At 37.7% G+C, this 13,118-nt stretch overlaps 1 protein-coding gene and 1 long non-coding RNA gene across 2 annotated transcripts; both read right to left on the bottom strand.

Moving 5' to 3' along the window:
- Nucleotides 1-1,910: 1,910 nt before the first annotated feature.
- Nucleotides 1,911-12,218, bottom strand: LOC132029812 (uncharacterized). The gene is made up of 5 exons (XM_059419184.1): nt 12,004-12,218; nt 9,308-11,876; nt 7,228-9,045; nt 3,300-3,555; nt 1,911-3,169 (listed from the first exon to the last, which is right to left on the bottom strand). The coding sequence occupies exons 2-5, from the start codon at nt 11,780-11,782 to the stop codon at nt 2,598-2,600; spliced, it is 5,121 nt and encodes a 1,706-aa protein (XP_059275167.1). The 5' UTR covers nt 11,783-11,876; nt 12,004-12,218; the 3' UTR covers nt 1,911-2,597.
- LOC132029813 (uncharacterized) lies at nt 5,427-7,216 on the bottom strand. The gene is made up of 2 exons (XR_009407937.1): nt 6,483-7,216; nt 5,427-6,445 (listed from the first exon to the last, which is right to left on the bottom strand). It is a non-coding gene; the product is annotated as an uncharacterized LOC132029813 (long non-coding RNA).
- Nucleotides 12,219-13,118: the final 900 nt, after the last annotated feature.

The raw sequence follows: 13,118 nt of genomic DNA, 5'->3' as shown, positions 1-13,118 counted from the left end.
GAGTCTATCATTATTGATTTAATTGTTTGATTTTCTAAGCATTTGTTTATTAACATTGTTTGTTTTATTAATATGGGATTCACTTTTTTTGTTCTAATATTGCTTGGTTATGTTAATATAGGGTCCACTTTTTTGTTCCCGTGAGTTTGGATGTGGTGAGTTTCACTTTTTTTCTTCCTTTTTTTTTATTGCTCGGTGTTATTTAGTATGGGGCCCACCCCCTTTTTTTTTTAAGGGACAACGGACGATGAAGCATAGGTCTAAACCCATGCTTTATATAGTTTTTTATTTATTTTTTTATTTTATATTCCCTAGTGTTGTTTAGTATGGAGCCCGCCCTTTTGGACATTATTAATTTGCACTATTTTTATGCATATAACATATATATATATACTATATTCAAAACATGATTGATATAACATTGTAATTTGTGCTCCGTATCTAAAACTTTATTATATTAGTGTTTTAAGAATACAAAGTTTGCACTTTTTTTTTTTGTTTATTTTTTTAATATGGGATTCACTTTTTTTTTTTTTTGTTTATATATTGCTTGATTTTGTCAATATGGGAAACTATGTTCAAAACACGATTAATATAACATTGTAGTTTGTGCTCCATATTTAAAATTTTATTATATCAGTGTTTGCTATGAATACGCATGGTGTTTAATATGGGGCCCACATTTTTTTTAATATTGTTTGTTTTTTTATTATGAGATTCACTTTTTTTTTAATATTGCTTAATTTTGTTAATATGGGGTTCACTTTTTTTTTTCGTGAGTTTGGATGTGGTGTGTTCCAATTTTTTTTTTTTAATACTGGTTGGTGTTTAATATGGGGCCCACAATTTTTTTTAATATTAGTTGTTGTTTAATATATATGGGGCCGTAATTTTTTTTTTTTTTTTTTTTTGGTACAATTTTGTTTTAATTTTTTTTTTAATTATGGGTTGTTTAATATGGAGCCAAAATATATTTTTTTTTTTCATGGAGGGGCCCCACAACGGACGACGAAAAGGGAGCCCCAACCCATGCTTCTTAATAGTAGATAGAAATATAGTTATAATTATAATATAATATAATTCTAATATACATATTGTAGAAGAGGACACGCCATCTGCACTTAATTGTATTAAATCAGAATCCTATTCGACTATTCGAGGCAACTCCTCATCAGTGGTATGTACTGCTTCAATTGTAATGTAACCATGTCTGAATTCAACTATCAATCACTTTCCATGGGGAAATATACGAGTACTAATCTAAAAAGCGGGTGTAATAACTGCTCATGATAAATAAAACTGTTCACATGACAGATGATAAAGCCAATGGCTGAATCCCTGTACGACTCCAACGTTAAAGTTTCAGACAATTTACTTTGCAAACTTTGCTTAGACCAGAACGCTAAATCGTCAGTTAACCTAAAAAAAATAATCAGTCATATAATTATGATACAAAAGATCTAAAAAGATACATATGCCAAGATTATCAATTGGATATCTCGTTTTAAAAAAAAAATAAGTTACTTTCATTATTATTCATTGATAATAAACAAGAGTTATTCTTAACTCCGTTTTTACCCCCATAGTCCATAGATATATATTGAATGGAAAGGGGATATTTTGTTTCCCACCATAACTTTGAAAATGAATGACCTGGTTAAGATTAACCTTCGTTAGCATGCACACACGCACGTGCATTAAAAAAAAAATTGTTAGCTCGTACACGCACATGCGTGTGCCATAATGTGTGTGTGTTTGTAACTGAAAAATTTAACTAGAGACAGTGGATCTTCTGAAACTAAATGCCAGCACATCCAAATGCCACACACAAACTTTGAACTGAAATAGAGACAACATGATGCACTTCATAGAAAGATCAAGCAAAAGCAGCTATTCGTCTGCTGCCCATATGAACATTTGAAATCATTTCGAACTTCATCATAAACTGTAGAAGCAAAAGGATTAATGCCTCATTTAATGGGTGATTACTTACAGCCACATCCTTCATCTTTTTTCCAACAAATAAAGTGTTCTCCGTCAATACAAATAATAGGTACTCCACAAGCCCAAACTAGAATTTGTGAATTTCTGTCAAGAGACGTAGTATATTATTTCGGACCATTGCTCCTTCCGCATCAAGCACTATGCTAAGGTTAAGTGGGTCAATAAAGACAAAGAAGCTAAAAGAAGAAGGAAACACTGATAAAATCTGTACAGTGATCAGCATAGCAAAATTCCATGCACCCCTTTACCGGCAAGAGCCCTTCAGTTGCAATGAACTGGAAAAACCTGCTCCCGGAACAGTACTGCGCAAAGAAAGGCTAAAAAAAACTATGTACCAAAACTGCCTTGACTATGACGACGTATAATTGGAGAACGTAGCATCATGACTTAGGCAGAAAGCAAAATTCTGCTACCAATACTGCCCCAGCCACCTATGTTGAAAATCCTTGCTAAATGCTATCAACAAATGGATGCCATACCATTGTCATTTTGCAAAATTAGCGCATTCCAAAGGAGATGAAGACTTTGGCAGGACATGCCATTCGCAGGGATCAGGGAACTTGATTCCTGGCAATCACATATTCAGGGACAACCTAACCATCAACATTTGCGCTCTCAGCAGCAGCTTTGATTGCCTCAGCAGTCATGAGAGCGACAACAGCTTTATGAATGGCTAGATCAGCTCTATAGAGTAACCTTTGGGCCTTCTCCCTCTTCAGTTTTGCCATGTTACGAGCATGCTGTGCTGCTCCGGAGGCGTCACGCAACCTGAATTCGTGAAGATCTGAACTGTCAAATTGCTCAATTGCAGGCCCACAAGATCCTTCAGGATGGTAATGCTTTTGACTAGTCCACTCAGGTAAGCTCATATTCCACCTATGAACCCCATTTCGCTTCACAACAGTTCTCTGATCATATGAAGCCACCATATGTGGATTAATATGAGAGTGAAACGACCCAATCTTCTTCGATTTGTTCCTATAAAATTTTGGCTGATGATTCCAATCTGACACATCTGAGTTCAAGGAAAAATATCCAAACCCAGAAGCTTCCCGTGGTGAAAAAACTCGGGGTGACGCATGAAGCATAGGGGAACCATCTGAATATTCATGGCTCGGATACACAACCATCTCATCTCCATGTGAATATCCATTTAATCTTCTCCCTATGAAGAAAAATGACAGAATTAAAAGAATCACTATAATGTATAAAGTAGTTGAGAAACAGTAAGAAAAATAATGTTTTTCCCAAACAAACAAGGGCATGGATGCTAGCAAATTGGCAAAAAAGGGTACCAAAGGAATGAAGACCATCTTGATCTCTTGAACCAACATGATTGTGTCCTGAGACCGAGATTTTTCTCTGCGAGCGTTGTTTTGAGCCCTTGTTTGGAACCTCCAGACCTCGAGGCTTCAAACAAAATGCGTACATAGGTGGTTTCTCCGTGAAAGCTGCTTTCTGCTGGCTTACGCTAGCAAAGCCAAGATTAGCATTTGACATTGCTTGTTCCCAGTCCTTCAGTTGCTGCTGATACCTCTCCCAAAGTGGGGGCTGAAGAAAAAAGAATCAGTAAATTGTTTCAGAAAGATCAGCCTTAATTTTTCTTGCATGGAATACAAAAAAAAAAACCTAAGCATGAAGGCTTTTAGAAAATATGACAAGGAGAATCACCAACCAACAAATTAAGAATATGACCAGTAGAAAGACAAGCCACATGAAAGGGTATTAATCTGAAATAGACAGTTCACATAAAGACAAGACATATGAAAGGGTATCAATCTGAAATACTGTTTGTACACTTGCGGAATAGCCTGTTACCCTCATTTCCTTTTGGTGCACCTACAAGACTCTCCTATATGCATAGACAATTAGGTCTCATTCATAGAAAACCATATCTTTTGTAAGATTATCTATTTTTTGGGGATACTTCTTGTATACGGGCACATTTTTGCTCTTTCTTTAATGAAATTTATTACTTTATCAAAAAATGACTAGGTCATGCTTTTGGTCACAAGGGTGTACAAAATTCCCAATAATTTATTGGGATTACAAATTTTTTTTTTTTTAAACTGGTAAATTGTAATTTATTGGGATTACCATTGGGAGCAAAACAAAAGGATTCTGGTGTTTGACAGACAGTAGTTTGAAAATATAGACAGAAATTGCCTCCTCAGAAAAATAGTATCTTAGGTGGAAACTAACACTATTAAACAGTGTCTTGCATAACATCCCTACTCATATAATGCCATTGATTCCCATTCCAGGCATAGTGGGGAAGAAGCTGAGCACAATCAGGAATGATTTTTTATAGGTAGGTATAATCAAAAGGAGAGAGTTCACCTTATGGAATGGGACAACTGATCAGGAGAAAAAAAAGGTAGGAAGCATGAGAGTAAAAAAGCTGAAGCTTCAAGAAAAAACTTGACGCTGAATAGTGTTGGGGATTTGAAGAATAAAAAATGAATTATGAAAGCAAGTTCTCATCACTTAATAAGGGAAAGATAATGTCAGATGTACAAAACCAACAGCCCCCCGTGATGTTGCAGTGTGGACGTAAGAAATTTGTTGGAAGAATTCCAAGACAAAATCTAATTAAATGTGGGAAATGAGCAGAAGATCAGGTTCTGGCTTGATAAATTGCCGGAGGAGATGAGTTCAAGTGATTTATTTTCATAACTTGTTCAGTCCGGTAAAAGTGGAGTCTTTACATTATTATTTTTTTTAAATCAAGTAAAAGATTTCATTAATAATATCAAGGCCAACTTTTCATTCAATGCAAGATAACAGCACAGCTTTGAAGAATTATCTTAAACATCAAAGGCATGTCCTGGACTATGCCTGGAAAGGTTACAGAGGCTCTAACGAGTTCGGAGGAAGCAGGCTTACAGGCAAAGGACAAAAGTAGATGGAGAATTGTCCCTGTCTGCATCTGGTGGACAATTTGGAAGGAGAGGAATTCCAGATGTTTTGAGAATGCCAAGAATGGTGTGCAGCTGATCAAGCTGGATTTCAATCAGATATACTCCGATAAAATTGCTACTATTATTGATGTTTTAGATTCAATATAGATATAGGACGGTAGAAATTTTTTAGTACTCTTGTAAATATGGTTTCAGTACAACCCATGTACTGTTTTATTCATTTGATTTTTTATTTTATTATTTTGATAAGGCTGTTTTATTCATTTGATATATAAATACAGTTACCGATTTAAAAAATAATAACAAGGCCAACTTGGCCGTATATAAGAGGTATACCAAAAAGGGAGAAACCTACAAAATATGGTTCTATCCAAAAGACACTCACTCCTCTATACAAGCAGGAACTACATGGGTGCACCAAAAGTAAATAAGGGATCAGAGACTACACCTTAATTGAGCAAAGCTTGTCTCCACCCCTTCAAAAGCTCTCCTATTTTTCTCTTTCCAAATGACCCACATTTTTTAATAAGGTAAGTATTTTATTAAAAAATGGGGAAGTCCCGTATACAAGCCGTATACCAAAAGAAGAGAATCTACACCAAAATATGATTCTCAACAAAAGAGATCCAATCCTCTATACAAATAGGGACCTCATAATAAGTACACCAAAAGGAAACTAGAAATAACACACTACACCTTGTGCCTTCTTCTCCTAGCTAACTCCTTCACAGATCTTAGCATTACCCAAGAAATACCAAACCATCTGAATATATCCCCCACAACCTCGAGGCTAATTGCAATGTAACATAATGTGATCCACGTCCTCACCTGCCTCCTTGCAAAGGAAACACCAGCTCAAGCAGACAACCTTTCGTTTCCTAAGATTCTCCGCTGTCAAAATCACCCTGTAGTAGCCAACCGCGTGAAGAAGCACACCTTACTTGGCACCTTAGGTATCCAGGCCAAAGCATATGGAAACTATCCTCCGCCCTAACCAGGAGTTTCTCGTAGGACTTAATAAAGAACACTTCGTTATCCCCCAACTCCCAACTCAAAGCTTCGGTCGACCGGCTAGCAATGCTTTTTAAGTAAAACTAGCATTTTCTGAAGCTCCGTCACCTCCCTATCCTGAAATTCCTCCTAAACCTCAAATCCCAAAAAGTCCCATCCCCTTGTGTCCCTCTAACTTGCTGAACAGACAAATCCCTTTGGCAAGAGACTCTATACATTACCGGGAATTCATCCTTAAGCACCATACCTCCACACCACTTTTGCCCCCAAAAAACTAACTCTAATACCATCCCCAACCTTAAAACCAATGTTATCATTAAAGGCATCCCACCCCTTCATTATATCCCTCCACACACCACACCCGAAAGGCATAGTGATCCCATTTGTTCACCATCCCCTTCCATTTCTCCATATTTATCCGCTATCACCCCTCTCCAAAAGGCTTCTTCTCCCTCCACCCTAAGAGTTACCTTGTTGCTTGTTGGTGCTTTCTTAATAAAATTACCCTACTTTTAATTTACCTTACTTCTAATAAAATCACCTTACTTTATTAAAAGAAGAAAAAAATACAGAGAAAGGTCGATTTTGATTAATACAGGACATAGAGGGCACAATGTTATGTCCTTCAAATTAGTACAACTAAATAGAACAAGCTAACTTTCTATTTAATCTGTTAAAACACTAGATTTATGATCAGTCGTGCATAGTTCAAGATTTACCCTACATACAACTGAACATCAATCACAGTACTTCATCCAAGAGGACTCAACCTGTTGGGCATAATCTGATGCCCACTTAAAGTAGAATATATTGATCCAAAAAGAGATGCTTGAGCACCCTGACCGAGGCAGATGATCTTCAAACAAAAGGCATCACAATTTTAATTAATTTGGTGCAGACACCAAATGGACACCAGATTTATAAAGAAAGCAGAAAGAAGCAAAAGTCACATAAAGAAGTTCTTTTCGATAAGTTATCACATAAACAAGTTTGTCCCCTTCTCCATTTGCAAGGAAAAAAGCTACCAAAATTGGTAAAATCCCACAAGAAATAGATTCCAAGGCCAGATATAATGGACTCTAACCCCTTAAAAGTTTGTATAAATCTAAGCCTGTTAAGAGAAAAAATATTAATGAGTTTACGACAAGACTGCCAGTCAAATAATTTGTGTATCAGTTTTGGCAAATATATTTTTAGCAGGTAATAACAGCCAATAGGTGTACTGACACGAGCAGATGCTGGCAGTAGTCTGTCAGCTGATTAAAAGTTGTCAATTTCCATCTAATCATACCTGGAGATGGCGTACTAATGACATGCCATTCTTCTGCCGCTTGTTCTGCCAATGCTCATAAATGGATTTAATTACTTCCATTGGCCCTACACCAACCATCAGCACTTCCACCTCATCAGGCATAAAGTGATCACGCTGTCGGGCATAAGCAACTTTCTCAAACATGTCCATTACCTTCTCAAACAATTCATCAGATATCTCTTCATGTTTACTCTCACTGAAGCAAGAAAAATTCTTCCTGGATAACCACTGCTCATCCTCACTGTCCATGTCATATAGTATACGTGATGGATCCATGGCCATTTCAACATCACTTTCAGCCTGTCTGTAGTACTTTGGTGAAGAGCGAATGAAGGAGACTTCTGATGCATAATCTTCAATTTCTTCTATCAAACGGACACCAGGAATAGGGATGTTTTTAACTGAGGCAGCACGTATATTCCTGTTATAACACTCTTCATGCAACTCCTTGAACAACATCCACTGGCTTCTGTCAGGGAACTCCAGGACCCAATCCTTCCCCCCTTTCCACATCATGGCATGGGTAAAGCGATTGGTAGAGCCAGGCTGCAAAACATTATGAACTTTATATGAATACTTTGTAACCCCAGAAAATTTGACAGCAATTCTCCATTCATTGTGACCCGCAATTTCCACGACTATCCGCGCACCAAATTCTCTCCACCCTTTGACCCCCCCAAGAGTAACCAACACATTTGCATCGCAAGCTAGTAATTCAATATTTCTCTGCGAACCACTACAACTATCTGCATTCTTCTTCTCACTAGCTCTTCTAATTCTTTTATAAGGAAGAGCTCGAGGGCTGTGATATTTTTGCATTGAACCGTAGTCATAACCTCCGTATGGCACTGTGTACTGCACCTGTGTTCGAGGTTTCTTTGGACCATTGCCAAATCCACCGCGTGCAAAATTTGCCTTCCCATCAACCCATACAGGTGAAATTTCTCCAAAAGGAGAAGAACTAGAGCTGTTTCTGTTGCGATACAGCAATCCTCTAGGGACTGAAGGGTTGGGGCTCTGGTCCATGCGATCCCTGGTGCCAGTAATATTGGGGCTCCGGACCACATTACTTGTAACAGTACGGTTTGGGCTGCATATCATGTCATCACCTGTATTCAGAGTCAAATGAGACGCGTCTCCCAAGATAATTCCTTTTCCATCAGATAGTCCCTCCAGTTGGTCAAATGATGGAATTACAACACTCATCCCCACCAAACCAGAATGGCACTGAGCATTAGACAAGCTGTGAGATAAATTGTTAGAATTTTTTCTCCCAGGAGATTCAACAAACTGGTCCGATAATTGATCATCAGATTCTATTTTGTTTGACACAACAATCACATCAGACGTGTCCAATTCAGAATGTCTGGCAATGGAAGAGCTCGAGGAAACATCTAATTGACAAATCTGAGATGACCTTCCCAGCTGTTGTTCACGCGCCAAACTCCCTAGTTGCTGTTCAGCAAATGATGACCCTCCATCAGAACTAGGTCCAGTAAATGAAGTTTCTGCAATATTCTCAGTGATCTCAGAGCACTTCATCCGACTGCCATCATTTTTAACTGGCTGGCAAGCATTTATAGAATCATAATCCTGAAGGCTAACACAGGCAAAGTTGCGATCCATGAGTAACCTGAGATGTAGACATATGAAGAAAGTGGGTGCAGCAGCAAATGAAAGAGCAAAAGGAGGAATCCTTCCAAGCTTCATTGCAGAACCAAAAGTAGAAGTAGTAAGCCTTGCACTGCAACACTCTGTCGAGGTGGCTTTGGGGAGAAAACCTGGCACAAACTTCTTCTGCAAGTAGATAAAACATGATCATTCTCACCATGGTAACACTGGTGAAACATATATGGGGATAAAATGAACAAACTAGTAAAATCTAGACAGATGATAAAAAAGGAAATAACAGCTAGAAAGAAGAACAAGGAGAAATAGCATACAATCCTATCAATATTCCATAACATTCAGAACAATAAGTACCTTAAAAAGACAAAGGCCAGAAAGAAGAACAAAAAGAGATAGCAGACCTGCACATCACATTGAGAACGAGAAATACCTTAAATGAGGAAGGGTCTGCAGGAGCATTGAACTGTAATTGCTCACTTCTGCAATCGAGGGACTTGATATTCTCATATGTGCACTCAGAGAGAGGCAGCTGCCTAGCAAGCAAACTATGTTTCTGAAGCTTGGAGTCCAAGTATAACCATTTTGAGTTTTTGAGTTTGGAGAAACAGGAAAATGCAAAAGATTGCTGCTTCCTAGAATCCTGAATAGAAGAAAGCCGAAACCTTACTGAAGTTACAGGTAACTGAAGACTTTCAAACCTCCACTCTTCATCAGCTTGATTGAATAATGTTAAGACAAGGAAAATAAAGGCCACAGCGTGGTTGAGGCAACACTCAAATAAAAGAAACCTCAGTCCGACTACATTATCAACAAAAAGCATCTCTAAAGAAAAATTTGGCCACCTTATCATAATGGCACCATGCTGCAGCAGCAAAATAGTGCGAGATAACCAATCCTGTTCTGCCTCAAGCAGCAACAAAGGCAATACGGGTAGGCATATTTCCACCCTGAATTGCTTAGCTTCTAACAATGGCATGTGTAATCTTAGAACCCCTTCATCATCAACTGCAGACAGTAATTTCTCACTCTCAGGGCTAGGAATGCACATAACACAGGTACTGCAGTTCTGCAATTCATCCACAACTGGTGCCACAGAAACAGTAGCTATATCAGCTACATAAGCTTTGTCAGTTTCATACACAGGTACATCCTTCTTCTTACGGAAACGCCTTCGAACATAAACAACAGGTTTTCCATCTTTGGGGCTGCTATGACTTTCGACAAAAGAATTCTCAGCCTTGCTAAGACCAATCAGTTTGTCTGGGAATAAAAGATCATTATCTGTCTTGTCTTTACTGCTGTTCAAGGAACCTAAATTCCAGTTTGTGCCCTCAGTTTTGACATGCAGCGATGATGACACAACAGGGGTAGACAACTGTAATGTTTTCTGTTTCTTCAATGGCCTGGAAGGAGAAGACTTTGCTCGACGAGATGATCGAGCCAACCAAGATATAATGGGCTCCGAGTCCAGACAGTTACCTGGGTGGCTGTCCTCATCTACGGCCAAGTCAAGTTTTCTTTCACCAATGCTTTTCGTGGCATTTGCAGATCTTCTGACTCTCCTTTTTCCAGGTACCTCCCCAGGGAAAAGCAAAAGTTTAAACCGCTCATTTTCAAGATTTATCCATTCCTCATCTCGGTCATCATATTTAACATGGTGGAGTTTCCTCTCTGGATCATATTCATTCAAAAGACCATAATACCAACGCTCATCCAGTGGCCAGAAGACTTTAATCCTTCGGTTCAATACCCAGTAAGCATCCAAGTCCCTAGGAAGAACTTCATAAAAATGACGGCGTTTCCTAGAAATACCCTTCTCTTTGAGCTTCTGTCTTGGTCGTAGAACTCTGTTAGCAGTATCAACTGATACAGATTCTGAGCCAGTCAAGGAATTTCCCTCCCGACTAACAAAATCCTGACCAGGAGTGAGTAAAGAAGATAATCGTTCAGCAGATAGTGATGCTGAAGATCTGCTTTTTGAAGAAAACCCTGTACAACTAGGGTCAAATCTCGATGACAGCATCCTTGCTGCATTCTGCTCAAGGTTCTCTTCATCATCATCATCCAGAGAATCTTGACAAAAGCTTCCAAAGTTATCTCCAGATGGCACACCATTCTTTACAGATTTTCTACTCCTAGATGACGAATCCTTTCTCTTGTTACGAGTACTCTGGTGCTTTCTAGAAGATGATTCACCATTATTTACAGCTACATGACCATCTTCCTTACCCTGCCGAATTGAACTCGCCTTATCTTTTTTCTTTTCCCGTGAATCATCAACACTTGCCTTTCTTTTTACCTTGACAGTAACACCGTTGCCAGCTGAATGACTAGGTAATTTAGAAGTCTGTTCATCACTTTTACCTTCTCCCCCAGACAAAGCGCGCTTTTTCGGAAGCTGATCATCTCCCTCAGTTTTGTCAGGTTCACTTTTTATCTTGCCATTTCCAATGACAGAAGTCTGAACCCTCGATAACAGCGAACCTTGACCATTATCAAACTTCCTTCGCCCCACAGTACCACGCGGGCGCTTTGGAATTGGAATAGCATTACCATTACTATCTAAACTAAGAGAAAATCCACTCAACCCATTGCTGCAATTCAATGTTTTCTCCAACTTAGACGATGATAACCGCGATTCACTATCCCCATTCACATGATCCTCATCTGTACCATTACCATTACTCCTACTCTTTTTCACAGATGGCTCAGCTTTGTCTAATGACACCTCTGTTATACTCTTCCTCTTCTTTTTCTTCTTCTTCCTATCATCAATATCACTACTCTCTCCTTTCCCCTTCTTTAAATCCCCAGACTTGTATAGTGTCCGTAGATCCAAAGACCTTTGTTTCTTGGAATTCTCGATAGAACTACCACCAGATTTTTCTTCTACACCACTTTCCATCTACAGTAATCACTTAATCCCAAATAACAATTACTTCCCCTAATTTCATATTCCATCACACATCATATTCATACACAAACACATGCTTCCAGATCTGTTTAACCACAATTTAACAACAAAATACTGAATCAAAACATAAAAAACCTTAAATTTAACAAAAAAATGTATGCATTTCCTCGACCAAAACAAATTATTATATCAAAATCAATAAATACACGTACCCTTTCCTCGGAATTATCGAAAGCGAGAGCGAAAACGGAGAATTTTCACCACATGCAAAAGAGGAATTCTAGGGCTCCGATCAGAGAAATTTAGGGATATGATTTGGTCCGATTTGAAACCCTAACTGATTTTATCTTTTTTAATATTTTGAAATAATATCCTTCTTTTTTTCTAAATTTTTACCCTCCTTTTTACAAAAGCGAATGTGAAATAGGCCTCTAGGGTTCGTTTTGGTTTTACAATTTTAGAGAGAAAAAAAAAATAGTAATAAATGTTTGCCACGTGGCACTCTTTGTATCCGTTGATGTTCTTATTTGACGGTGAGAGATTTACTTTATTTGTAGGGAAATTTGTGAAAATGTAATGACATGTTACCTTACGTGGCAAGATCTGGACTGTGTTAGTTTTCTTGACGGTGGAGATTGGCTTTATTAGTTAAAGTGGTTAACAGAACAGGAAATGGATTGACGGTTGAGATTAGATGCTGGCTGGAATTGACGGTTTGGATTAAAGAGTTATTTGGCAAAGTTCGGTAATTAATTATGGGACAACACGTGGCTTTTCCTTTTATGTTTAATGAAATGGGGATACAATTAACCGAAAATTACAGAAAGACCATTGTGGTAATATGGGTAAATTTAGCAAGTTTGAACGCTATCATTGTCTGCCACGTGGAAATGCGGAAAGCTACCCCCTAAATCTGATTGTTTTAATTTATACGTCATAATTTGAATCGGTATAAATTTGTAGAAAGAAAAATGGAGTTTTAGAATGTGAGTTCTTAAATATATCATATTACGTGATTATAAGACTTTTAATGATCTTAAATATATTATAATATTTACATAATTATAAAAGTTGACTTTAAAATTAAAAGTTTAATTTTAAAAAATTAAAAGTTAAATATGTCCGTATGAATTGAAACAAAATGGAATTTAATTTTTTTTTTTTTTTAATAAGTCCACTAGGCTTTTCACCCCCTAGTGGCTATTTTATTAATAATCAAATAAAACAACAAAAACCAAATAGGTTCAGTCATTACAGCTAAGAAACAAAATAAGAAAGTAAAAAAGCTAGGTTAAAATTAAGACGGGCAGCTGAGCTCGTCAGAGTG

Source organism: Lycium ferocissimum, chromosome 9 (genome assembly GCF_029784015.1).
Source record: "Lycium ferocissimum isolate CSIRO_LF1 chromosome 9, AGI_CSIRO_Lferr_CH_V1, whole genome shotgun sequence".
Lineage (NCBI taxonomy): Eukaryota > Viridiplantae > Streptophyta > Magnoliopsida > Solanales > Solanaceae > Lycium > Lycium ferocissimum.
Note: the sequence above shows the minus strand (reverse complement) of the source record. Positions and strands in the feature narration are given on the sequence as shown.